Source organism: Aythya marila, assembly GCF_965140915.1.
Source record: "Aythya marila genome assembly, chromosome: 4".
Taxonomy (NCBI): Eukaryota; Metazoa; Chordata; class Aves; order Anseriformes; family Anatidae; genus Aythya; species Aythya marila.
In genome coordinates this window covers 747,146-773,801 of record NC_139045.1, presented here as the reverse complement: position 1 = coordinate 773,801, position 26,656 = coordinate 747,146, and the positions used below count along the sequence as shown (strand labels likewise).

The following is a 26,656-nucleotide window of genomic DNA, read 5'->3' as shown; positions in this document are numbered from 1 at the left end:
GCTCATTTTCTAGAGTGTGTCTTTGGGTCTGCTTTCATTCCTGAAGAACCCTGCTTGCATGCAGTGAGGCTGCTTCACCACACAAACCAGATTGTGGTACCCGTGGATGAAGGCATTTTGAACAGACAGTGCCTGCTCCAGACAAACATGAAAATGTAACTGCATGCAAAGGAATGGTCTTGCGTAGACCAGCATATAACTGCTTTGGAAGTTATGCCCAGAGTGTTCATTCCACAATTTTGTTTGTTTATTCTGCGATCAGGTTGTAAATGAGCAGCTGATGGGCTCCTCCTAGGTTCTAGGGATACAGCTATTAACTTTTTAGTTTCTTCTCTGATGCATGTAAAAGGAGAGGAGAGGGGTCAGGATAAGGGCCTGAACTGGGTCTTTCTCAAAATACTGAATTAAATTATTGGCATCTCAGAGGATAGAAGGAGAAACCTGCTTATCTAGCATATTTAAATTGTGCATTTGGATAGATGCAAAGATAGGTGACTTGTTACTTCACCACAGTACATTTTGTAACCCTGTAATATAATTTGGATATAATTTGGCTAATTTCTTGTAGAGCAACAGAGGGAGCAGGTTTTATTCCCTTCCATTGTTGATTCCTGCCTGCTGCAATTTACATTTACATCTCAGAGGTATTGCAAAAAAAAAAAAAACCACACACACACACACACACACACACAAAAAAAACCAAACCAAACCAAACCAAACCAAACCAAACCAAAACAAAACAAACAAACAAACAAAAAAAATAAACAAGAGTAGTTGACAACAAGAGTAGTTGACAAACCCAATAAAGCTTCAGTTTGGTTTTTGTGGTGAGATAGTGAAACAAGACAGTCGTTCCATTGTGAAGAAGAAAGTTTGCCCAAAGAAGCTAATAATTTGATCAAACTTAATTTGCGGAAATGCTCCATGTACATTACTTTTTAGAATAGAACATATGACAAGGCTTGAAAACCACGCCTATTTGGAATTGTTCTGTAATTTATTGGCAGGACGTCTTGTAGAAACTAGTTGACGCATTGTCAAGTTTCCATATTGGCAGCACCTTATTACCTGACATATATTATTACTTGGTTGTTTTATCTTTCTTCTACCCTATATTACATCTGATGAGTAAATGCTTATCAATTATATGGCAGTGGGTGGAGTTAGGGAGAATAAAAGCTAAAAATTATGCTATCATTGAGAGCATCTCTGGTGGCAGGTTTAGAGGGCAGCTGCTCTCTCCTAGGGATAGCTTTGGCTTTTAGAATGTGTAATTTTTATTTGCCTCTGACTTTTGAAGCTCACTGGATTCTCCACTGCAGATGAACAAATATTCTCAGAAAGCCAGCAGGTTGGCATTTTGAAGGAGCAAGCATGGAAGAAAACAGACAGGCCCTCACAGAGGGCAAAATTTTGTTAGTTTGGCTGTTTTTGTTTGTGGTGTTAGTTCTGTTGCCTTCCATGTTTAGAGTGTCATTGGGGATTTCTCACATCTATGTGAAAATTTTAATAAAAACATTAGAGGTAAGTTGAGAATTGTGTTAAAAAGTTACATCTTTACTACAGGATATATTTAATAATAATAAAAAAAATCTGTTTATTTGATTCAGATGCCATAAAACTCGTGAAGGAGGTTTCCATTTACTTTGAGATGTTTACTTAAGTGTTTGTTTTTGTTTTTGCGTTTTTTTTTTTTTGTTTGTTTGTTTGTTTTCCTGCTCTTAAGTTACACAAATGTTGTCTTTAATGATATCTAGTTAAATGCTGTGTTATAGTCCGGAATCAGTTTGAGGTTTTCTTATGTTAGAGATTCCATGTTATATTGCTTCTAATTCAGTCTGGTTAGAATACCTCATGCTATACTTCAGGAAAGTAAAGTATCAATAAAATGACGCTTTAGTTTACAAGAGTTTTTAAGTAACACAAAAATGTATTGTAGATGTAAGCTTAATGGTTTTGTTTTGGTAGTTACAGTTATATACCATGAATAAGTATTCTTCTAGGTAAGAATACAGACTGTGCTTGTTTTTCTTCCATTTATAAATTCGTGTGATGGAGCAGTCACGAATTCTGCTGTACAAGACTTGAGGAACACAAGCCACCTTCTGAAAGTGCAATTTTTCTAGAGATGAACAGGTCATGGCTAAGATCCTAATTCTGCTGATAACAGTGAAAGTTTTCGGGGCATGTTGATAAGCCAGGATTGCATGTCATTTTTCAAGTCTGACTTTTTATGCCCATCAGTGGCCAAAAAGTAGGTGCTGTCAATTTATCTTTTTAAACACTAAAGCATTTCAGCTTTCCAATATATAACCTTTGTCTTTTCTGATAGAAAACTGTTTTTTGTGAGTATACTTCTACATATGGCAGAAAAATTATTGCTATTAGACTGCTGGAGCATTTGTGCAGCAGAATGTGTTCATGGCAATGTGATATGATTAATATTACATACATCTTATCTTGCCATTTTTTTTTTCTGTCTTATTAAAATAGCTTTGTCTCTTTTTTAGTACTGATTAAGAGCTCTATGGCAGGAGCTGGCTTCAGCTGTTTGAATTTAGCATAGCAGACATGATTGTGAACTTTAGATGTTGATACTTGATTCAGATGTTGATATCAATGGGAAATGGCTGGCTGCAGGGGGTGTATGTAATATAGGCTTTCATGTGCTTTTTTTTTTTTTTTTTATCAGCCATTGCTATGCTGATTTTAACTCTTATTAGTACCCTGAAAAAAAGGCTTGTGTCACTTGTATGTAGAATTGAATTCATCAGGCACAAACCTGAGGAGCTCATTGGACAGCTCTGCTGCTGCAGTTGGCAGATACTGAAATAATTTGTGTTGTTTTTTTTTGTTTGTTTGCTTTGTTTCCTTCCCCTACCCCGTGCTTTTACCACTTACAAAGGAAATTTGCCACATCATGGCAGGCATTCATTGTAGGAAGACACTTCTCTTTGGAAAGGGCATTAAATGCTTTTTGTCATAATCCGTAGTTTTTCTAACAGGTTGCAAGCATGATAGTCTTGCTTAAACAACGCTGAGGATTGATTTATCAAAGAGAGAGAAAGAGAGAAAAAAAAAAAGTAATTAATCACTCTGTAGTCAAATACATCCTCTTATGTATAGTTCCCAATTCTGCAACAGCTGATAACAGGCAGAGTACAACTCAGTGTGCTGCGGTTCAGGCTGGTTCCTTGTAGGCATTTTTTGGTTTTGTTCTTTGCTTGAGAGTTGTTTCCCTGCTGTCCTGAAGGCAAAGAAGGGAAATTTCTTGTGCTTTTATATTCTGATTCATTTCAGCTGTTTTTTGCTGAGGAATTGTGCAAAGAGCTTCTCATGCTACCAGAGTAGCTGAGATATATCTTGGTGGGAAGTAGGGGAGAGAACAGAGGGAAGGTTAGGTTCCTTCTGCTCGTACTGCGGCTCACGCTGCTCTGGGATGTGCTGGGTTCAAGCCTATGCGTGTAGGTGCTGGGCCTCTTCTGGAAGTCCTGGGGCTCCTTCCAGAGAGCTTGACTGATAGTCTTGTGAAAGTCCTGTGTCTAGCAATGGCATTAACTGCTTGCCTGAGATCTTACTCAGAAAGTGATGCACAAAAACTATCCTCAGGAATTGTTGCTAGCCCTAGTGGTGAAACATGATGCCTTGCTGAATAGCTGCTCCAAAAGTCCTTAGCCCAGGCACCTAGGAATGTATCAGCACAGTAATGACTGTATCCCAGGAATATCAGGGCTCTAGGGAGTACCTAACAACTGATTAGTAGTTTACCAAGGAATCCGAACTTGGACACTGTGACTGGATTCTCCACTGTCATGCATTTGATTCAGTCTGTTATATAGCGTAGTGAAGTGAATGGAAAACTTCTCATCTGAGAACACTGTATTTGCTTTGTATAGATATAAATAAGTACACAAGCTGGGAGACAGAAGGAAAACATGATTTGTTTTCCTCCAGGTTTTGGCAGTTTGAGAAAAGTAGAAGAGCAGACAAGGAAACCGAGGATTTGAATATCAAATAATATTTCTTCCAAAGCTGCATTTTCAAAGACAAGGTATCTGTAGCCCTTAGTGAATTTTCTGAGAGCTCAAGTTTGCAGATCTGTTTGTAAGCTATGAGTAATGTTGACATATGATGAGGTACCTCTTTTTCCTTTTCCAACTTCACTGAAGTGCTTTAGAAATGAAAACAATGACTGAAACAGAAGAGCATGCTAGAATCTATGTATTTTGTATCTTTGCTCTGTATTCTGTCTGGAGAGACTTGAATTTTTACCCTTTGCTTCTTCTCCAGCAAGAAATCTAGATATTTGTTTCTTTGAAACAAAACAAACCTTTTTCCAAAATAAGACCTGATTTTATTTTCTTTCTGTTTTCCCGAGCATATTGATAGCATAATAGAAAAAGAACTCCAGAACAGTAATATTTCAGTTGTTTAACTGGTAGCCCATAATTGCTGCTATTACCATTCATTTGTCTTTAAGATATTTCTGAAAACATTAAAAATGGATTTGAAATGGTTAGTGTTATCCTTTCCAATAGGGTCATTCTCTACCATAGGCACATAAGCTTTTCTTTGTGAAATAACACATTTTTTCCAAACTTTATATTTACTTGTCTGTAATGATGATTGCAGCAAAGCTATGCTGAGAATGTAGTTCAGGTTCTTTACTGCTGCAGCTGCAAAAAATCTATTTGCTAGAATGAAATAAACACACTGAGATCTCAGTCGTGTGGAGAGTGCAATAGCATGTTAGACAGCTGTAGCTCCATTTCCCTAGGATCTTCTGGAGTGTTTTTGAGACCTGAGGTTCTGTGTGAAACAGGAGAATTGCAGTTCTTTGAGAAGCAGTCATTTGTAGGAAAGGCGTTAGCTGGCTCATATGGTGGATACTTCTTTGAGCAGCTACGCGGAGTATTACTTGAGTATTGGGCTCACCCATGCTTTGAGGCTGCTAATACAGCGTAAACTCCAACTGGAGCACAAGCAGATATTGCCAACCCTTAGGTTAATGGAAGAACCTCCCTTCTGTGCTTTCAAATTCATGGTTATCCCAGGCTAGCCACTGCATCACATAACAAAGAAATGATAGTTTTGTTTTTACTCCAGACAAATGCCTGAGCCTTTTCTCAACCTATTTCATTGGCCTTTTGAAGGGCAGCCAGAAGAGTCGTGAGTGCTTTTCCACACCTGAATGTGGAGAGTCCCTGTCTGCACATCTTCATCAGCCCTGCCATGTAGTGCACAGCAATCATCTGGGTTCTTGTTCTCAGCTAGAACATGAACACATGTACAGTGAAGAGAGGCTAGACTGGGAAGCTAGATGAAAAAATCTCAAGTGCTTGATCACAGCTGGTGATTTTATCTGGCACTGGAAACTCACTGACTTTCTCTTGGGAATTATATCAGAATGTGGAGTAATCACCCCAAGTTAAACACTGTGCCTTTGTTACCCATGAGAACACAGCTAAGAAGAGAACTGAAAGACCCAGTGTGGTGAGTGATTAGAAAAAGGTTTTGAGAGGACACAGGAGAAGAGGTAGTAAAACAAGGGAATGGAAAGAAAAAGAGGCAGAAATGAATTATTACGCAATACAGAAAAAGTGAGTACAGAACAACACACCAAGCTGTACTTAAAAAGAAAAAGAGAGAAAAAAAAAAAAAAAAAAAAGAAGAAGAAGAAATGAAAACTTTAAAAATTATCATTCCATATTGTGTAACTTACAATGTTATGTACCATGAAGGGAGTAATTAATATAATGTACTATTATTCATGCACATTTTGTTCAGAAGGTAATGACAGAGCCTCCCACGGACTGTTGGAGTCTTCAGAATTCCAGCTGGGATGACCTGCAAGGATGTTTGGGCTTCTTGGGTCCTCATCAGCTGAGAAGTGGGAGGAAAGAAAGCCTGCTTCCTGGGTTGTCTTTCAGTCAGCAAACTTAGGAATGAGGTTGCTCCATTCAGCTCTTAAGTTCTGTGTTAGTTGCAACACCCATGGTTTTGTAAGGTATTTGAAACAGCCTTTCATTACAGTTTTGCAACAAAGACCAGCCAGACAGTTCTGTCTCAATACTGTACAAAACAAGGGCAATCAAAAAGCTTTATTTCATATTCAAAAACAAGTGAAGCATACAGATGTCACAAAATGCAGAATAATATGGGAACTACGCTGCTGAATCAGTCCAAAGTTTGATCTAGAATTTTTGATCTAAGTTTGATCTAGCCTTGCTTTGGCAGGAGACAGCTCCTGTGCTTGATGAAAAGCCTAAGAGCTGGGTGAGTGTACAGCTGTATTGCCAGGATCACTCTCCCTACTGCTCGTTGCTTCAGCCTCTTGTTCTGATTCATGAGTTAGTAGAGGTGACTAACTGTGTTTTATGTCCCATGATTTATGTCCCTTTAAACTAGGTAAGAAGGGCTTTAAACTAGGTAAGAAGGGGGATGGGGCTAAAGCAAGGATTGTTGGGGCTGTGCCAGGGGGAACAATGGCAAGGCTGGAGGATAAGGTAATGGCCCAGCTGAAGTGCATCTACACCAATGCACGCAGCATGGGTAACAAACAGGAGGAGCTGGAAGCCATCGTGCAGCACCCAGGCTACAACTTGGTTGCCATCACGGAGACGTGGTGGGACCAGTCTCATGACTGGAGTGCTGCAATGCCTGGCTATAAGCTCTTCAGAAGGGACAGGCAGCACAGAAGGGGTGGCGGTGTGGCTCTCTATATTAGAGAGTCTTTCGATGCTGTAGAACTCGAGGTTGGGAATGACAAGGTCGAGTCCCTTTGGGTTAGGATCAGCAGGGACAACAAGGCTAGTGTCCTGGTCGGGGTCTGCTATAGACCGCCGAACCAGGATGAGGAGACGGATGAGGAATTCTACAGGCAGCTGACAGAAGTTGCGAAATCATCAGCTCTTGTACTCGTGGGGGACTTCAACTTCCCTGACATATCCTGGAAGCACAACACAGCCCTGAGAAAGCAGTCTAGGAGGTTTCTGGAGAGCGTGGAAGATAGCTTCTTGACGCAGCTGGTTAGTGAACCTACCAGGGGTGGTGCCCCGCTAGACCTTCTCTTCACAAACAGAGAAGGACTGATGGAGGATGTGATTGTCGGGAGCTGTCTTGAGCAGAGTGACCATGAAATGGTGGAGTTCACTATTCTTGGTGAGGCCAGGAAGGGGACCAGTAAAACCGCTGTATTGGACTTTCGGAGGGCTGACTTTGAGCTGCTCAGGACACTAGTTGGTGGAGTCCCTTGGGAGGCGGTTCTGAAGGGCAGAGGGGTCCAGGAAGGCTGGGCGCTCTTCAAGAGGGAAATCTTAATGGCACAGGAGCAGTCTGTCCCCACGTGCCCAAAGACGAGCCAGCGGGGAAGAAGACCAGCCTGGCTCAACAGAGAATTATGGCTTGAGCTTAGGAGAAAAAAGAGGGTTTATAATCTTTGGAAAAGTGGGTAGGCCACTAGGGAGGACTTTAAGGATGTAGCGAGGCTGTGCAGGGACAAAATTAGGAAGGCCAAAGCTCATCTGGAGCTCAATCTGGCTACTGCCGTTAAAGATAACAAAAAATGTTTTTATAAATACATCAACACAAAAAGGAGGACTAAGGAGAATCTCCATCCTTTACTGGATGCGGGGGGAAACTTAGTTACAAGAGATGAGGAAAAGGCAGAGGTGCTCAATGCCTTCTTTGCCTCAGTCTTTAGCGGCAATACCGGTTGTTCTCTGGATACCCAGTACCCTGAGCTGGTGGAAGGAGATGGGGAGCAGGATGTGGCCCTCACTATCCATGAAGAACTGGTTGGTGACCTGGTATGGCACTTGGATGTGCACAAATCGATGGGGCCGGATGGGATCCACCCAAGGCTACTGAGAGAACTGACAGAGGAGCTGGCCAAGCCACTGTCCATCATTTATCAGCAGTCCTGGCTATCGGGGGAGGTCCCAGTTGACTGGCGGCTAGCAAATGTGACGCCCATCTACAAGAAGGGCCGGAGGGCAGACCCGGGAAACTACAGGCCTGTCAGTTTGACCTCAGTACCAGGGAAGCTCATGGAGCAGATCCTCTTGAGAGTCATCATGCGGCACTTGCAGGGCAAGCAGGCGATCAGGCCCAGTCAGCATGGGTTTATGAAAGGCAGGTCCTGCTTGACGAACCTGATCTTCTTCTATGACAAAGTGACTCGCTGGGTGGACAAGGGAAAGGCTGTGGATGCGGTCTACCTTGACTTCAGCAAGGCTTTTGACACCATCTCCCACAGCATTCTCCTCAAGAAACTGGCTGCTCTTGGCTTGGACTGGCACATGCTTCGTTGGCTTAGAAACTGGCTGGATAGCCGGGCCCAAAGAGTTGTGGTGAATGGAGTCAAGTCCAGTTGGAGGCCAGTCACTAGTGGCGTTCCCCAGGGTTCGGTGCTGGGGCCGGTCCTCTTTAATATCTTCATCAAGGATCTGGACAAGGGCATCGAGTGCACCCTCAGTAAGTTTGCAGATGACTCCAAGCTATGCGCATGTGTCGATCTGCTCGAGGGTAGGAAAGCTCTGCAGGAGGATCTGGATAGGCTGCACCGATGGGCTGAGGTCAACTGCATGAAGTTCAACAAGGCCAAGTGCCGGGTCCTCCACCTGGGATGCAATAACCCCAAGCAGAGCTACAGGCTGGGAGATGAGTGGTTGGAGAGCTGCCAGGCAGAGAAGGACCTAGGAGTGATGGTTGATAGTCGGCTGAATATGAGCCAGCAGTGTGCTCAGGTGGCCAAGAAGGCCAACAGCATCCTGGCTTGTATCAGAAACAGTGTGACCAGCAGGGCTAGGGAGGTGATCGTCCCCCTGTACTTGGCTCTGGTGAGGCCGCACCTGAAGTACTGTGTTCAGTTTTGGGCCCCTCGCTACAAGAAGGACATCGAGGTGCTTGAGCGGGTCCAGAGAAGGGCAACGAAGCTGGTGAGGGGTCTGGAGAACAAGTCCTACGAGGAGCAGCTGAGGGAGCTGGGCTTGTTCAGCCTGGAGAAGAGGAGGCTCCGGGGCGACCTTATTGCTCTTTACAGATACCTTAAAGGAGGCTGTAGTGAGGTGGGGGTTGGTCTGTTCTCCCACGTGCCTGGTGACAGGACGAGGGGGAATGGGCTAAAGTTGCGCCAGGGGAGTTTTAGGTTGGATGTTAGGAAGAACTTCTTTACCGAAAGGGTTGTTAGACACTGGAACAGGCTGCCCAGGGAAGTGGTGGAGTCACCATCCTTGGAAGTCTTTAAAAGACGTTTAGATGTAGAGCTTAGGGATATGGTTTAGTGGGGACTGTTAGTGTTAGGTCAGAGGTTGGACTCGATGATCTTGAGGTCTCTTCCAACCTAGAAATTCTGTGATTCTGTGATTCTGTGATGATGGTTTTAGTCCGTGTCTTACTGTAAATTGAACCCTTACTTACTGCTCCTTGAACCATTTTCAGTAGATCTCTGGCAATATGTTCTGGGCAATGAACTCCACTGCTTTGCTGTGTGTTTTGTGGAAATGTACTACATTGTTGCTTTTCATATCCCCTGCCCTGTACTTTCATATGATACTCCTCCATTCTTGTAGTAGAGGAAAAATGTATTACTGCATCTTAAGCGCCAGCTCTGCACTGATCTAGGTTTTGTAGACCTGTTGTATGTTATCTCAGACAGCTGCTTTCCAAGCATTCCTCTACTGGAAAGCTCTTCCTTGTCTACCTTGTCCTCTCCCTCTGTGGCCTTAGTTGCCTGCTTAATTTCAGAGTGCCACTTTTATCCCACTGTCTCTGCTGTGAGGTACTAGGTAATAGTAGTAGGATTTTTTACTTTTCTAGTCAATGTTTCCAATTTTTGTTCATTTTTTACTTATCTTGTTCGTTTGACTTTGTTAATATGATTTTGTGAGTCACTTTGGTCAGTGATTATCACCCCTCTTCTACTTGGGAATCAAAAGGCAGATGCCCTGAGGTATTCAGAATCCCTTAAGACAGTATGAGCAAGCTGATTTCTGGAAATGCTTACCAACTGACAGGTGCCTGTTCATGTAGGAGCATTGTGGGCAAGCTGAGGAAAACAAAAGACAGAAAGTGAGGCAAGGGGCTTTATTTGCAAAGCTTAGGTGACTTATTTTTATTTTGTCTCTCGTGCCTTAGAGCTATCCTTCAGGATATCAGGTAGGGGGTGAGGACCAGCAACAGAGTATCATAGAATCGTATCACAGAATGGCTTGGGTTGGAAGGACCTTAAAGACCACCCAGTTCCAGCCTCCTGTCGTGGGCAGGGATGTGCCACCCACTAGAGTAGGTTGTCTAGGGCCATGTCCACCTGGTCTTGAACACCTCCAGGGATGGAGCATCCACAGCTTCTCTGGGAAGGCTGTGCCAGTGTCTCACACCTTTACAGTGAAGAATTTCCTCCTAACCTCTAATCTAAATCTCCCCTTTTTTAGTTTAAAACCATTCTCCCTTAACAAAAGTTGTTCTTCATCTTTTTTGTAAGCCCCCTTTAAGTATTGAAAAGCTGCAATGAGGTCTCTCCAAAGCCTTCTCTTCTTTAGGCTGACCACCCCCAGCTCTCTCAGCCTTTCTTCACAGGAGAGGTGCTCCAGCCCCTTAATCATCTTTGCAGCCCTCCTCTGGACCCGCTGTATCAGCCCCACATCCTTCCTGTGCTGGGGGCCCCAGATCTGGACGCAGTACTCCAGGTGAGGCCTCAGAGGGGCAGATGCAGCCCAGGATGCAGCTGGCCTTCTGGGCTGCAAGTGTGCACTGCTGCCTCATGTCCACCTTTTTGTCCACCAGAATCCCCAAGTCCTTCTCTGCAGGGCTGCTCTCCGTGAGTTCTTCTCCCAGTCTGTACTCATGTCTGGGATTACCCCAACCCAAGTGCTTGTACTTGGACTTGTTGAACCTCATTAGGTTCATGCGGGCCCACTTTTCTTGCTTGCCCAGGTCCCTTTGGATGGCATCCCTTCCTTCTGGGGTATAAACTGAACCACTCAGCTGGGTGTCATCTGCAAACTTGCTGAGGGTGCACTCAATCTCACTATCTACGTCACTGATAAAGATATTAAACAGTACCAGTTTGAATTTAATGAATGGCTTAAGTTTGCCACATGCCTACCTTCACTTTTATCACAACTTTCTTGTTGCTGTGCACTATCTTCTTTCAAATCTTCTTTCATGTCTCAGTATGTGGGCTACAGGCTTTTTTGACACCCCCCCAGGTCCCCACTCCTGAGTGACTCACCATGCATTGTGACAGGTTGAGACAGTTAATGTACCAGTTCAGCTTTCCCAGGGATAAACTGGTTTTCTGCTTTCTGGAACAGCTGCTGTGTTTTAAATTTATGCTGTGTTTTAATAAAATGTTCCAGTATAGATAAGCCAAATGTCTTTATTTTATTTTATTTTAAATTAAAATAAATTATTTTATTTTATTTATTTTAATTTATTTTAATTTATTTTATCTTCTGTAGTGTTATATCAGATGGATTTTATGGAGTTGCAAATATCACACCACTGTGCCTATTTGGCTTCCTTGCTTTGTTTTTTTTTTTTTGGTTTGTCTGTTTGTTTTTAAGATGGCCAGTAACAAATGTCAACTGAAGGAACTACAACATCCTGTTTACACCATCATAAACTATCCTTTTTTATTATTATTATTATTTTGTTTAACTTTGATAGCTACAGAAGGAGCTGATAGGGACCATGCAAAACTTGAGGGTAGCAAGAAGGTAGTTGAAGTTAAAGGCACGTGCAAGTTAGTGGTGTGCCAGGTGATAAAAATTTTGTGATCAAGCTGTGTGGTGAGGTAAATGGTTATGCATGCAAGTAAGATGGGAAATAAACTGTTCAGCAAGAGCCTACCGCAAAGTAGAAGGCTGGACTCCTGCTGATGGAAGAATTCATACCAGGTGAGGACATGTGCTGAGTGGATCATTGATGCCTTAAAGATGATCACAGCCTACACACGAGAACCTTAAGTTCTTTGTTTGGTCAAATATATTGAGTTAAATAGAGGAGGATCTAGTACTGATGAGAGCTACTATTTGTATGTCTATATAAGTATTATGAAATCATTATGTGCCAATGTAAAGCTTTAAGAAGTAGGCATATTGGTATATTTGATCTTGCTAATTGAGTTTAGTGCCAGTCTGCACAGGGAGGAGAAATTTGTTTTTTCTCAAAAAGGTAAAGTGAGAGAAGGGTAAAAGCTGATTACCAGAACTAATGCTTCAGAAGTGCTGTGGATAAGAAATGATCCATCTACTGCCTTCTGTTAACACAAATGGCACAGATGTCCTCAGGATAAGATAATGTCTTTTATTCTTTAAAATCCTTTTTCAGGTCTTTTATTCCAGAATGTCTCTAATGTCAGTGATATTATTGTGCATCGCTGTATTGCCTGAAGCTGACTAGGGAAGAGAGAGTTTGGGACTTGTTGACTTCACAGAGTCCCGTAGATAGCTCAGTAATTTGGTTGAAGAAAAAATAAAATTGTCAGTCTCTTGAAAATGAGTTTGAACCAAATGATCTTTCACGACAATGGCTACAGGTAATCAGTGTAACAAATGAAAAAGGAGGTGTTCAAGACAGCCTTCGGGCTGAATTTTGAAATACATGAGACCTAGCTTCAATAAAGGAAGCTTAGACAATTCACATAGGGACATTACAGGCTACCTGGAAATGACAAAAATGAAAACCATCAACATCTACTTTTCTTGTTTTGGGAACAGTGGGCCACCCTGCAGATTGAGAAGGGAGTAAAAATGCAGAAGGCGCTGGCACTTGAAAATTTAATCTCCAATGGTAAGAATGAAGGTGACACAGCACTATTCATCTTGTATAAGGGCAGATGCTTTAATATCTTACCCAGGAAAAAGTGAGCAGGTATATAAATTGCATCTGGTATTAAGAAAAAAAAAAGTTGATAAAGAGTTCAATGAGCAAGTAATTGCTGATTTTGTAAACCAACAAAAGAGACCTTAAGTACATTATAGGCAAGATAGCTATGAATGATTGAGCCTTCTGAATAAAAGGCATTCAAGAGACCAGTGTAAGTAGAGAAAGGTATTGCTGATAAGCTTTTGGGAAGCTGGCCCATGTGTATTTTGTACTTTCTGACGCCGTCAGTTCAGTCTGCACAAGATCAGGAGTGAGAATTTTTTGCACGTGATGTTGCTCTTTATGGGTTTTCTCTTGCTTCTTGTACTTCCCAGCATGCAAAAGATCAAGTCTCAAGTAAAGCAGCTACACCATCTCATGGATCACAGACAGTTTGCACTCTTCTTTAGGCACAGGGATAGAATTTGAGACAGTAATTTTTTTTTCTCTTCCCTCCTTTTATTTCTTCTTTAGTCACACAGACTATTTGGTTTCTGAACTAGTGACTTTCAGGACTGATGATTTCCTGTGCATTGGAGGTTTGACTGAAGAGTAACTAGATGAAGTTTTGAGATTCTGATCTATTAATAGCATGCTGATTAAGGCACTTTAAATTAATTTTCAATAATGCATATTTAATGCTCCCCGTTTAAAATCAAAAGCTGAAACCAACCAAAGAAAAAAAAAAGTACCAAGTATTAGCTGACATGAAACAATGCAATTCTAGTAATTTTAACCAGGCAGGTAGGAATCTGATCTCTGACCTCAGCAATCATCACTGAGACTTTGCTGTGTGGCTGTCCTTTGAGGTGTTAATTTTACAGATATGAAACATGATTTTTTCCTTCTTCTTCTGCAGTGTTTTCATGTCACTCTGTGTATAACTCTGTAAAAAATCTAGATGCTTTCATGTTTCTTGGTACTGAGACAACCCTTAAAGGAGAGGGGATGGGGAGGAGATGTCTCTGAGAAAAAAAAACAGAGGAAGATGTTTATTACAGCTGGGAAGATAGTATGGAAAAAGTGAAACTATGTGCCATCAGCAAGAAAAATAACAATTTTAACACTGTCTGGCTTTGGGTCAAGACAAGAGGAGGGATCTGTAATCTTGGCAGTTGACATTCATTCAACAAATCTATTGACATTTTGAACTGTGTGTACTTCAGTTGTTTGATAAATGACAGTGAAGTAGATGTTGTGCTCAGGCTTTTATTTGCAGCTCACTCTGAACACTTGTCTCCTTTCTTCAACATCTTAGTGGTTTAGTATGATATGGCATAGGATTAGAGAAGTAACTTGTAGAATTAAATGCCAGTACATAAGCAAAGCCTACCAATGCAATTACAATGCTTAGAGTGGTAGGAGAGTCAGGTCTAAAAATCACGATCATTTCAGTTTTTTTTACTAAGGGGAAGGAACACTCATTTCCTCATGTAGTTGCCTTGTTGTTTTTCTTTCTTTGTTTCTTGCTACGAAGGGATCATCCAGAGAGAGGAAACATCCATGGAAAAGGAGATGGCTGGCCACCACAGGGAATACTTCCACCTTGGGGACGTTATGTACTTTGCCAAGAAGGCATGTGAGGCAGTGGCAGAAGATGAAGTCACACGGCGCTTCTCCTCAGAGGAGCTGCTGTCCTGGAATCTCCTCAGCAGAACCAATGCCAACTTTCACTGTGTCAGCTGGCAACTGACTGTTGTGTGGATCATTGGGATCCTGATTCGGTACTGTCTCCTGATGCCTTTTCGGTGAGCCAGATGTAATTTCCTGGGATTTTTTTTTTTTAAATGCCACTTTTTATGGATGTTGTAACATTATGTACTATTGACTAGTGCAGAAATGAGAATGTAGCAAGACTTTTTTTTCCAGGATGCCATCAAAACCTCCCAGAGGAAAACAAAAAAAGTGCTGAAGATGTATGTTTCTTATGTTCTGTATTTTTTATTAGCATGCAAATGTCTATATTCATTGACTTTACCTGTCTGAATAAGAGAGGAAGATTGTACGCTGAACTCCTGTGATGGGTTCTTTACCACCAGATGGCTTGAGATCAAGGCTTAGTTCTTTTTGGAAGGTTGGCACTGGGCAGTACAAGATCTTGTACTCAGTGGAGGAGTAACTGAATGAAAAGCCATGCTCATATCCCATTGGCCTTAACTGCTTTCTATTGCTAATTTGTTGCTATGTATGGTGGAGAGAAACATCCTATAAAGGAATCACAGAGTTAGAAGGTTAAGATTACATTTACCATTTTGCTTCTTATCAATGATTATTTTGTTTTGTAGCATCTGCTTGGCTTTCTTCAGCATCCTCTTGCTGATCTCTGCAAACACAGTAGTAGGACAGTTTCCAAATGGCAGGTAGGTGTTTGCTGAGGGCTCTTTCCATTTCTCCAAGGAGCTGAATTTTAGGGCATTGGAACATAAGTGTACTTGAATTTGGAAGATTAATATGTACAATTGTGGGGTGATTTTAGTCTACTGTTAAGCCATGGAGCATTCTGTGTGAGAAGTACAGCAATGGCACCTGAAAGCAGACATGTAATGTAACCCAGGAAGGTACTGCTGAGAGTCCATTTAGAACAGTGAATAAAGGGATGTTTTACTTCACAGAATCACAGAATCACAGAATTTTCTAGGTTGGAAGAGACCTCAAGATCATCGAGTCCAACCTCTGACCTAACGCTAACAGCCCTACACTAAACCATATCCCTAAGCTCTACATCTAAACGTCTTTTGAAGAACAGGGCGAGTTAATTATCTACCATGAGCAATTCTGCATAGAGACTCTGATAAAGTTATGTCCTGTCAGTGCAAGCAACTTAAATGGGATTCAATAGCTAAAGGTTTTTATATTTAATTAATGTTAATACATGAATCAATAGCAGTAGCTTTCAGAGAAAATCTATAAAACAAAACCCCATCTATAATCTCATAATGTCTTCTCCTCTGAATCTGGTCCTTTTAGAACAGATCTGAGTAGAAGAATGGACTGACAACTCTTCTGATAACTAGTAATCTCCTCCTATGTGGTGATGTTAGTGTAATAAATCCTCTTAGCGTGGTCTTTGTAATAATGGCAATTGAGAGCAAGTTGGAAAGTTTGCATTATAATGCTCTATGAGTGACTACACAGAACTAGAAATGTACGTACAGCTTCCTTTCTTCTAGGGTTAAGTGCTGGCTGAGCAACCAGGTTCAGATGACGTGTGCTGCGTTAGGTATCCGATGTCTGAGTGGTCTTGTTCAATTCCACAACAGGTAAGTGGTTCAACTCTGCTCTTGCTTGTTAGGCATTTTGTACAGTACTGGATGTCTCCAGTGTCAGAGAAAGATTTTTATTCCATTATTACACTGCTACTTGGATCATAGAGCTTCTGTAGCTCATCTAGGCTCTGTCTGTCTTGATTTCAGTGAAGAAGTTTGTGTGCTCTGCTATGCTTTCTGTTGTGTATTGGCAGGGTACACAAAGGTGGACTAGTGCTCTATTCTTCACTATAGAAATAGGTGTTTTTCTCTATTTCTTATTAACATGTAATTGCATAGAAAAACATCACTGTAAAACGTTCAGTCATTCTACTAGCTGATCTGTTTGGAGACTAAGTCTTCACACTCATCTGTAGTAACTTATGGATGGTAATTTAGTAATATTTTTTTTCTAATATGCTTGCTGAGTTGTTGAGATTTATGCAATGGAGCCCTCTGAAATATTTTTTGTTGGTATTTCAGAGAGGAACCAAAGCCATCCTTTTTTTTTTTTTTTTTTTTTTTGACTTGAAAGTTTTAGTGTCCAAGAAGTCTTCGATATGTTCCTCTGTGAATGTTCATGTATGCATTTAAAATGCCTTTTCCAGTGATGTTGCATATTCTCGGATATAAGGAAACTGATTTTGATGAAAACTAGTAAAATTCCAAGGGACTCTCAGAAGTATGGGGGAAGATGACTTAGCTGTTGTAATGATAGCCAGAGGTTTTAACACACCTCAGAGTAATATTAGTATTTTAAATCATCTTGTTCTTCCACTTGCTATGAATGTACAGGTAGGGTATGTGCAAGACATTTTATTGTCACTGAGGGTCTCTTTTGTGGATGTACATTCCTTGGATAGATTACCTGATGGGGCTTGCAGTCTGGAGAATAAACATGAAATAAGACTTTCCCTGTTGTTGCAGGAAAAACAGACCACGGAAAGGAGGCATCTGTGTAGCTAACCACACATCTCCAGTAGATGTTCTAATCCTGGCTAGTGATGGATGCTATTCATTGGTATGAACAAGAGAGCTTGTAAATACCGGTAATGTTGAGATGCTCGTAGATGCAGTGTTGGACAAGAGGATGAGCTTACTGGCAGAGAGAGTGGGATTTTATAGCATTCGAAATCTCCCATTTAGGACTGTGATGTAATAGACACAGGTAGGTGTGTGCACACTTCTGACCAAGAGAATTGGTATCATTTGTGTGCAAGCTCAGAAATTGGTTCATCTTTAGTTAGATTTTTTTTCAAGAAAATATCTGTGTGTTTTTGCTAGTGACTTTTATTTTTTGGCTTGCAGGTTGGCCAGGTACATGGAGGGCTTCTGGGACTTATTCAGAAATCTTGCATGCAAACCACTCAGCATGTTTTGTTTGAACGTTCAGAAATGAAAGATCGTCATCTGGTGAGAAAAAAGTAAGGTAGTGAGATGTTTGCTTAATTGTCCTGTCAGGTCTAGTAATTAATTTTGAGGCCCCATCATGAGCTGAGAGTGTTCTGACCTTGCATCTCTTTGTGGCAGGCAGCTGTAGATTGTTGTCTGTGTAAGGTTTTAAACTACTCCATCAATGAAAGTGCAGTGTGTAGCGTTCCTCTTCTGAATTTCCAATCGGTTGCCCTGTAACCTCTGGGAATTTTCATGTTGGTACAATCCGTCTTCCTGCCCCAGGCAGGACCCTGCTCATTCAGTTTCAAGTGTGATGATTCTGGATGTCAGGACCAAAATTGCAGTTCTGACAGCACATCTTTCCAGAACATGCCTTGCCCTGATATATTTTTTCATCAGCTCTGAGCATCAGAAAGCTGGTTTTGTCTGGTATGAGTATGGGATAAAGGGATAGTTGCCAACAATATGAAACTTTAAGCTTAGGCTTACCTGTTTGCTTGTGGAGATCAACAGGCTATTTGAGGGAGCCAGTGACAGCCCATTAGCAACTTCCTCCGTCCTCTTCAGTCTTACGTATGGAAATTTGAAGAAGGAATTAAGCAAAGAAAAAAAGATCCAGGTACCACCTAGCTTGTAGAAGCTGGAAGAGCATCCTGGAGAAGTGTTCATGTGTGTTTGTTGCCTGTACTTCTCTAAAGGCCTGCAGTGCTGATTTCTGGCAGAGACAGTGTATTGGACTTGAAGGCCATGAGAAGGATAAGACTCAGTATAGCAGTTGTTAGCCTTTTAAGTATTCACAGAGAATCTTCTTAGTCACACAAAATTATCATGACATATGGTGCAATGCAGCTAACATGAAGCAAGTATCTATGGCAGCTAGTCCTTAAAAGGGAGTTGGTCCCCTTATACTGGAATGATGTCTGATTATTTTTTTTTGGAAGCTGATGTTTTGTTTATGTGTTTTAACATAGAGTGGACAGGAAATGTATGCTCTTGATTCATAGGAAATGCACATAGATATCTTGAAAACCAGCAGATTAATCTGCATCATTAATCTGCTTAGTGAATTATTTTTTTTAACAAAAGTGGTTCTTAAGTGATGCAGAAAATGCAGTAAAACAGTGGCCTTTCTCTTTTCTAGATGTGGAGAAACATTATATATATGTAAATCTGATGCTAGGAACCTGGAAAGAATTAAACATTAAAATATTCCATGTGTTTTAGTCAAAAAAAAAAGGGGGGGGGGAATAAAAAGGTTTGATTGTGCTCATTGCTAGAACCTGTCTAAGATTTTAACGTGCCATAAGAAGCCATTCTTGGGCTTCCTTTTAATTGGGTCAATATGGTGATACATAAGTAGAGGGTACAGTTTTATAAAAAACCTACACATGTATTTAGCAAGAGAAAAACGCTAAAATCAAGGCCTGAAACTAGTATAAATCCTTGCTGAGACCATTGACTGGCAAAGAGTTATTGAACAAGAGCTTCACCTGTAAGACATCACAGAATCAGCTAGGTTGGAAGAGACCTCCAAGATTACCTAGCCCAACCTTTCACCTAACACTAACAAGTCCTCCACTAAACCATATCACATATCACATATCATCTAAAGGACCTTTCTTTTAAAGACCTCCAGGGATGGTGACTCAAACACTTCCCTGGGCAGCCCATTCCAATGCATAACAACACTTTTGGTAAAGAAGTTTTTCCTAACATCCAACCTAAGCCTCCTCTGGCACAACTTTCACCCATTACCCCTCTTCCTATCACTGGGCATGTGGGAGAGTAGACCAATCCACACCTCAGTACAGCCTCTTTTGAGGTACCTGTAGAGAGCGATAAGGTTGCCCCGAGACTCCTCCAGGCTGAACAACCCCAGCTCCCTCAGCTGCTCCTCGTAAGACTTGTTCTCCAGACCAGCTTTGTTGCCCTTCTCTGGACACAATCCATCACCTCGATGTCCTTCCTGTAGTGAGGGGCCCAGAAATGAACACAGTACTTCAGGTGCGGCCTCACCAGAGCTGAGTACAGGGGGACAATCACTTCCCTAGCCCTGCTGGTCACACTGTTTCTGATACAAGCCAGGATGCTGTTGGCCTTCTTGGCCACCTGAGCACACTGCTGGCTCATATTCAGCTGACTATCAACCATCACTCCTAGGTCCTTCTCTGCCTGGCAGCTCTCCAACCACTCATCTCCCAGCCTGTAGCTCTGCTTGGGGTTATTGCATCCCAGGTGCAGGACCCGGCACTTGGCCTTGTTGAACCTCATACAGTTGACCTCATCCCATCGGTGCAGCCTATCCAGATCCTCCTGCAGAGCCTTCCTACCCTCGAGCAGATCAACACACGCACCTAACTTGGTGTCATCTGCAAACTTACTGAGGGTGCACTCGATACCCTCATCCAGATCATCAATAAAGATATTAAAAAGAACTGGCCCCAGTACTGAGCCCTGGGGGATGCCACTAGTGACCGGCCTCTGACTGGATTTGACTCCATTCACCACAACTCTTTGGGCCTGGCTACCCAGTCAGTTCATAACCCAATGAAGCATGTGCCAGTCCAAGCCAAGAGCAGCCAGTTTCTTCAGAAGAATTCTGTGGGAAATGGTGTCAAAAGCCTTGCTGAAGTCAAGGTAGACCACATCCACAGCCTTTCCTTCATCCACTGCGATAGAAGGAGATCAGGTTCATCAAGCAGGACCTGCCTTTCATAAACCCATGCTGACTGGCTCTGATCGCCTGGTTGCCATGCAAGTGCCACATGATAACACTCAAGATAATCTGCTCCATGAGCTTCCTGTGTACTCAAGTCAAACTAACAGGCCTATAGTTTCCTGAGTCCACCCTCTGGCCCTTCTTGTAGATGAGTGTCACATTTGCTAGCCACCAGTTGTCGACTGGGACCTCCCCTGAGAGCCAGGACTGCTGATAAATGATGGAAAGATGGCAAATGTTTAGATTCTTAACAAAATTCAAATGCAAGTCTTCTATGAAAATGAAGTATACACTAAAATTTTATTTTGTCTCCACAGAATTAGAGAACACATTGAAGATAAGGCCAAATTACCCATTTTAATTTTTCCAGAAGGTAGGAAACAACTGCATAGATTTTTTTGCCCTGCTCACTTTACACTGAATGCAGTTTGTCATATCCAATCTTTATAACTGAGATGTCTATTTTTAGTGTGTAGAATTAATTAGCTCTTATGAGATATGAGAAGTCAGATTCAAATATTTTACAATAGTTCTATGGCAGTCTATTTGTCATTATGTGTAGCATAATGAAAGAGAGAATGGGCTCCAGGATTATGGTGCTGAACAAAAGTGTGCTTTCTCTCTAGCAACTTAGGTCTCCTTTAGGTAGTGTAGGATTCATTTGTTGATACCTTCTCTATGTTTCCGTTCTGGCTAGGCACCTGCGTAAACAACACATCAGTTATGATGTTTAAGAAGGGAAGTTTTGAGGTGGGAGGGACCATCCATCCAGTAGCAATCAAGGTAACGTATTTGCAATTTCACAAACACGGAAGGACTTTTTGCAGATGGCTCTCAAGTCAGAGAGGCTGTTTGTGTGCAAACCTTAAAAGGGGTTTTGTTTTGTGGGAATAAGGCACTTAAGCAAGTCCTGAGACAACTGAATCTTTTCATGATGCAAAATGTCTTGCAGTCCAATGCAGTATGGAAAACAGTTTGCTGAACATCTTTAGCAACCTGAAAAGTACATTTGGAAATGCTGTGCTGCTTGTGCAGTTCTATCTGGCCTTTTGTCCTAGGCCTACTGGCTTTTGAGGGATAAAGGCATGATACTAGTAATTGCACTATTCTCTTGATGCTTGCAAGGCTTTCAGAATAGCTTTAGCCCAGTCACTCTACCTCTTCCCCTAACATTCTTTCTGCGCATACGCCTTAAATCTCTTCATACCGGTTAGAAGGCAGAACATGCTTGTTCTTCTTGTCTTCCAGTATGACCCCCGCTTTGGAGACGCATTCTGGAATAGCACAAAGTATTCCATGATGACCTATACTTTTAATGTGATGACCAGCTGGGCTATTGTCTGTAATGTGTGGTACCTGCCACCAATGGTCAAAGAGGTACTTAAGCTTTTGTGTGTGTTTTGGAAATGTTCATCATAGGTTTCTGAGAGGAAATCCGCATTGTTTTTCACATTATGTTAGCAAATCATTATTGACAATCTAATGGAAAAAGGCCAGGCAGTGACACTGTAGTCCTAAAATTAAACCAAGGTTGGGAATCAGAGCGCAAGGCCTATTAGCACAATGAAAGCCATCCTAATACAAATCTGCATTTCCTTCTCTAGGATTCATGGTGTGCTCTTGGAGTAAATTAAGCTTATATCTGTGAAGGCTGTAAGCTTCCTAGAGCATAGTAATTTATCTGTGCAATAGATATCTCAGAGTTCTTGTAGCTGGACAACTGAATTACAGTCACCATTCATACCTGATGGCTGCAAAAAAAAAGCTTATCTTTGTGCAGCTAACACTACAAAGCTTGCAAAACTTTAAAAGAAGGATTTGCACCCTCTCTCTAGCTTGCTTCTTCTTTACAGTCATTTCTGTTCCCTGTTTTTTTTTTTTGTTTGTTTGTTTGTTTGTTTGTTTTTTTTTGTTTTTTTTTTTTCATAATGAGATCCTGTGGGACACCTGAAACAGCAGAGCAAGCCATATAACAGGGGTATATCAGCTCTGGGCACCAACCTGAAGCTGACAGCTAAGACCTTTACTGCAGCAGTGTGCATTCTGCTACTGCCTACCCCACCCCTTGCCCTGCCCTCGTCCTGGCAGGGAGGCTGCTGTAATGCATCTTCAGAGTCCTCTGCAGTTCAGGCAAACAGACCCTTGCAGAACCATGATAATACACTGGCACTGAATGCACCCAGCCCCAGCTCTATTGAAGGCACCCCGTCTCCTCTGAGGTGATTTTGTCAATGTGTTAGCAGCTTCTTGGGGTTAGACCGATGCTGTGGTCCTGGGTGCAGATACATCCCCTGCTCTGGCCAGACCTGTGACCTCGCTCTGTGTGTTACTTTGGATTGCCACGGAAACCACAGAGCCTCACACTTGGTTCTTCTTGGCACTGAACATGACAGACTCAGTGTGCCAACTTGCCAGGTGGCATTCCTCAGGATCAACTGGAATATTACTGCAGCACCCGTTTGTCTTGTGGCATAAACAAAAGTGTCAGCTTTCTGACAAAAGGCACCTACTTAAGTGAGAAAGTTGCACAGCAAATCATTGATGTCTTTTTTAGGAAGAAGAAGATGCCATTCACTTCGCCAACAGAGTCAAGGCTGTCATCGCTGCTCGAGGAGGAATGTCTATACTTCCTTGGTATGAGGAAACTTTGAACACCTTTGAAGTGGAGTTAAAAACATATCTAGGTGTTTTTTAATCTAAAACTTAAACCTTTTAAAATTTCTTCCTTTTTTTTTTTTTTTTCTTTGACTGTAGTCCATTACCCTTACTGACTCAGACTAAGATAATAGTACCTTATTCTGTTAACAGCTCTACTAGAATAAGTGGATTTAGTATAGAAAGAGAAACAGAGCTGACAGGTGGATCCAGCCAGCAGGCATAATTTGGTGAAAATAAATATTTTGCCCGTTATGCCCTGGATTAAAGGAAGGCTGTTGTTTATATATTGCATGATAGATTTTGGCAGTACTGATCATTTGTGTTGCATTGCAAAAGCCAGCATTTAGAGTAAAAGTTGCTGTGACTATGCCATATAAATATTATAACATTTTTCTGCCTCTGAAGTGAACTCAGGACAATTTCTTATCTGTATCTTTCAGGGATGGAGGACTGAAAAGAAAAAAGGTCAAAGAGTCTTTCAAAGAAGAGCAACAGAAAAAATATTGCCAGATAGTAACAGAAAATGGATCTGTGGGAAATGGAAATGTTTATTAAATGGTATTTATTTTATCTCTTTTTTTTTTTTTTTTTTTTTTTTTTTTTGACAAGACTTAACTACAAAGAAAATGGGCTTTTTTTTTTCTTTCTTTTTTTTTTTTTTTTTTTAATATTAAAACCCACATCCTTTCCTGCTGTCCCTATAAGTTATTTTGCATATAATGCAGCAGGGAAGCCATGAAGAGATAGTATTTTATTTTTTTTTTAAACAAAGCTGTCAATTTAAAAATAGGAACATTTATGACATATTTGAGAAATTCTGTGCAATGATGAGTGAGAAGAATTGGTAATAAAATTACTTAGGTTAATTAAAATGCCATTTTAAGAAATCTTTGAGTTACCCTGAAGACTTACCTGTTAATTTCTTAACTTTTAATAAAACATATCTGTCTTCCCAGACTGTATGGGTGAGCTGTTTTAGCTGTTTTCCTGTGAGCTGCAGGCACTGTGTTGCTGTAGAGATACACCTTTTATATGAGGAGGCACAGAGAAATTCAAGAAAACGTTTTGAGAATTGCAAGTTGGAGGTGAAGAGTTGGATGTCTGAGGGAAAGAGGCAGTTGCTGACCTTACTCTCAATGTCCCAAGACAAGGCATTACCAGGCAGGAAGATTTCCAGGGTCCCACTGATCAGCAGCAGAACAGCAGCAATTAGCAACATGTCCCAGATGCCTGGTTGTGTGACAAAGGGATAAATTAGTGAAAGTCAAGGAGAATGACCTAGGAAAATATATCATAATTTTAAATATATATTTAGTGACTTTGCTATATCCCTTTTTGTGTCCGTTTGCATGCATTGTGCAAATTAAAGAAAACCCATGTCATGGCTTCTGTTATGCTCTGTTGTAATTATTGCTGGACAGCCACTGGCTTGTGTTACCATTTGATGTGAAGGCTGCTGATTGCTGTCACAAGCCTACCATCCAGAAATAAACACTGAGTATACTTAAAGAATCAGAGATGTATATATTCCTGTGATCTGAATGTCACTTAGAAAGCACACACAAATAGGTGTTACTTTGCTGAAGCTGCTTTAAGACACGAGCCAGTAAGGATAGTAAATAAGGTTTACATTACAGCAGCCCATTGCGTGAGGTCTCAGCAGAGACAGAGGATCACAAATACACATGCACAGATTTAGTACTGCCCAGCCATGGAGAGCTTAGGGCTTAGGTGTTAAAAACTAGTATGTATGTTTGGGGACTGCTGAAGGAGGTGGTAACTCTCCTATGGCTGCATGATACAGCAAGTAGAAGAGAACTTCTGCTCTTATGCGGTCTGGTCTGATGTATCATCCCAGGCTTTAGTTTCTATAAGTACATGAATACTCTCTATGGGTCAGTTGGTTCTAGCTTCAATATTGTGTATAAACAGCAGGAGAAACAGCCTGTTTAAAAAGGTATTAGCCAACCAGGTAGGAAGAGTGCTAGCAGAATGTCTGCAGAAGAAAATTGTGTCAGGCTTTCCTACCAGGAAAGAGGTTTGCTCCTTCCTGTCTGTAGGAAGCTGTGCTTCCATTATCTATTAAGGTTTTTATCTTAGTTTCCTGGCATAAAACTCCTAAATGCTGTAATGAACTATCCATGTAACTACTTCTTCAGTGTGTCAGAGATTACAGCTGGAAATACTTCTATATGAATGGTGCCTAACGGAGATACAAGTTGTATGTGACGGTTTAAGACAAGTGTTGGGAGCATCCTTTCCACACTACCATGTTCCTTCATCCTGCTCAGTGATGGAAGATGAAAGACTACAGATGAAAAGTGGGGAGAGATGAGGAGACCAGGAAGAACTGCTGGAAAAGGATGTTTCTCAGTTGGGCTTGGCTTTGCAAGATGTTAGGAGCTGATGACATGTCTCTCTTCCTGTCCTCAATGCTTCCCCAGTTTACCAAGAGAAGAGTTTTCGGATGTGTGATCCTTGTTATCATTATTACTTGTCTTGGACTTCTGAACCTGCAAGTACTATGTGTCTCTTGTTCCGCTGTGGGAAGAGTGGGCTCAGTTGCTGTGTGTGTCTGTTTTCTCTGCCATCTTTTGGCTGTCTTGACAAAAGAAGCTAAGAACTCTGACAAGTAGGTACTTTTATACAGAAAGGTGACATTTCAAGCAAATGATGAACCCAATGACTTGTCAATGAAGTGTGCTTGTTTACCTGCTGGTAAAAATACCAGCCTGATTTCAAATAGAGATTGCTTTGTCTCACCCTGCTTTGCAGAAATGTTTGGTCTTTTAGTGGTGTTTTTTTAACCTACCCTTTATCTACCCCTTTCTTTCCTCTTGCTACTCTGTGCATGATCTGTATTTCACTTGCATTTATCAGCAGTGGCTTTTGGCAAATGCTTTTAGCTGAGGTTGTATACTGCCCTCAGAGTGCTGACATTGTGGAGGAGCTGGTCGTTTTCCCAATGACCAAGGATAAGTATGTTCTCCTTCTCCAGCAGGAGGACAAGCTAGCAATAAAAGATCATGTTCTCATGATAATTTGTGAGTGGGAAGTTGGTGAACTGCAGTTTATTTCCTAAGAAATGCTGATCTTTCATTGAAAGAACTCATGTTTGTGTTACTTCCTTTTCATCTGCCAGTCTCCCAGGAACCAGGCTTGAAATTGTTTGAGGTCCTTGTTTATTCCATATTTATGCACAAGCAGATAGAGCAGGGCCTTGTGGTTAACTGTGCCAAATGATAGGTCTAGACGGAAGAGAGAATTTTTTTCAGTGGATCAGGCATTCAAAAAATGTCATTGTAAGTTATCTTGTACAAGTTAGAAAAAAAAAAAAAAAAGATACTTAGACAAGATGGATCATCACCTTGGAGAAGTCTACAGCTATGTCTTCCTCAGAAGCACAAAATAGCAGCAGTAGAATTTAATGTATTTGCCCTTCACCTCTTTAACCAATCAACTTTACATTGGGTGGCCTCTTTTCAAATAAAATCTGATGGCTGTCTGATACAGTTAGTCAGTGTGGGCAAGTCTTGCATTGTAAAACATAGCTTTGTTTTAAAAATTGGTGCTGCTAATCAGTATCTATGTTTGAGTTAAATAAGTGATGCCAACTGTTGCTGTGGCACGAATTTATCATATTAATGAAACTGAAACACATCAATATGGTACTAGGTGTGTTCATCCCATACTTCTGAAATGCCTAAGACAGTGGGCTGTGTTGAAAATCAACTTATGGTGGAATGCAGAGTCTTAGAGAACAAAAGTG

General features: G+C 41.3%; 1 protein-coding gene across 1 annotated transcript; it reads left to right on the top strand.

Annotated features, from left to right (window-relative positions):
* The first annotated feature begins 1,184 nt into the window (after positions 1-1,184).
* LOC309877373 (glycerol-3-phosphate acyltransferase 3-like) lies at positions 1,185-23,858 on the top strand. Its single transcript, XM_082758646.1, has 12 exons — positions 1,185-1,524; positions 12,723-12,795; positions 14,348-14,618; positions 15,156-15,230; positions 16,041-16,130; positions 17,043-17,136; positions 17,424-17,539; positions 20,547-20,602; positions 20,927-21,012; positions 21,478-21,606; positions 22,784-22,863; positions 23,328-23,858. The coding sequence occupies exons 1-12, from the start codon at positions 1,375-1,377 to the stop codon at positions 23,440-23,442; spliced, it is 1,335 nt and encodes a 444-aa protein (XP_082614772.1). The 5' UTR covers positions 1,185-1,374; the 3' UTR covers positions 23,443-23,858.
* The last annotated feature ends 2,798 nt before the right edge of the window (positions 23,859-26,656 follow it).

What these genes read in the sequence shown, in the direction of transcription:
- LOC309877373 (XM_082758646.1), top strand. Translation starts at nt 1,375, where the DNA reads ATGGAAGAAAACAGACAGGCCCTCACAGAGGGCAAAATTTTGTTAGTT. An exon ending in TGAAAATTTAATCTCCAATG is followed by an intron (nt 12,796 to 14,347) that starts GTAAGAATGAAG and finishes CTTGCTACGAAG; the next exon opens with GGATCATCCAGAGAGAGGAA. An exon ending in TCCATCCAGTAGCAATCAAG is followed by an intron (nt 21,013 to 21,477) that starts GTAACGTATTTG and finishes CTTGTCTTCCAG; the next exon opens with TATGACCCCCGCTTTGGAGA.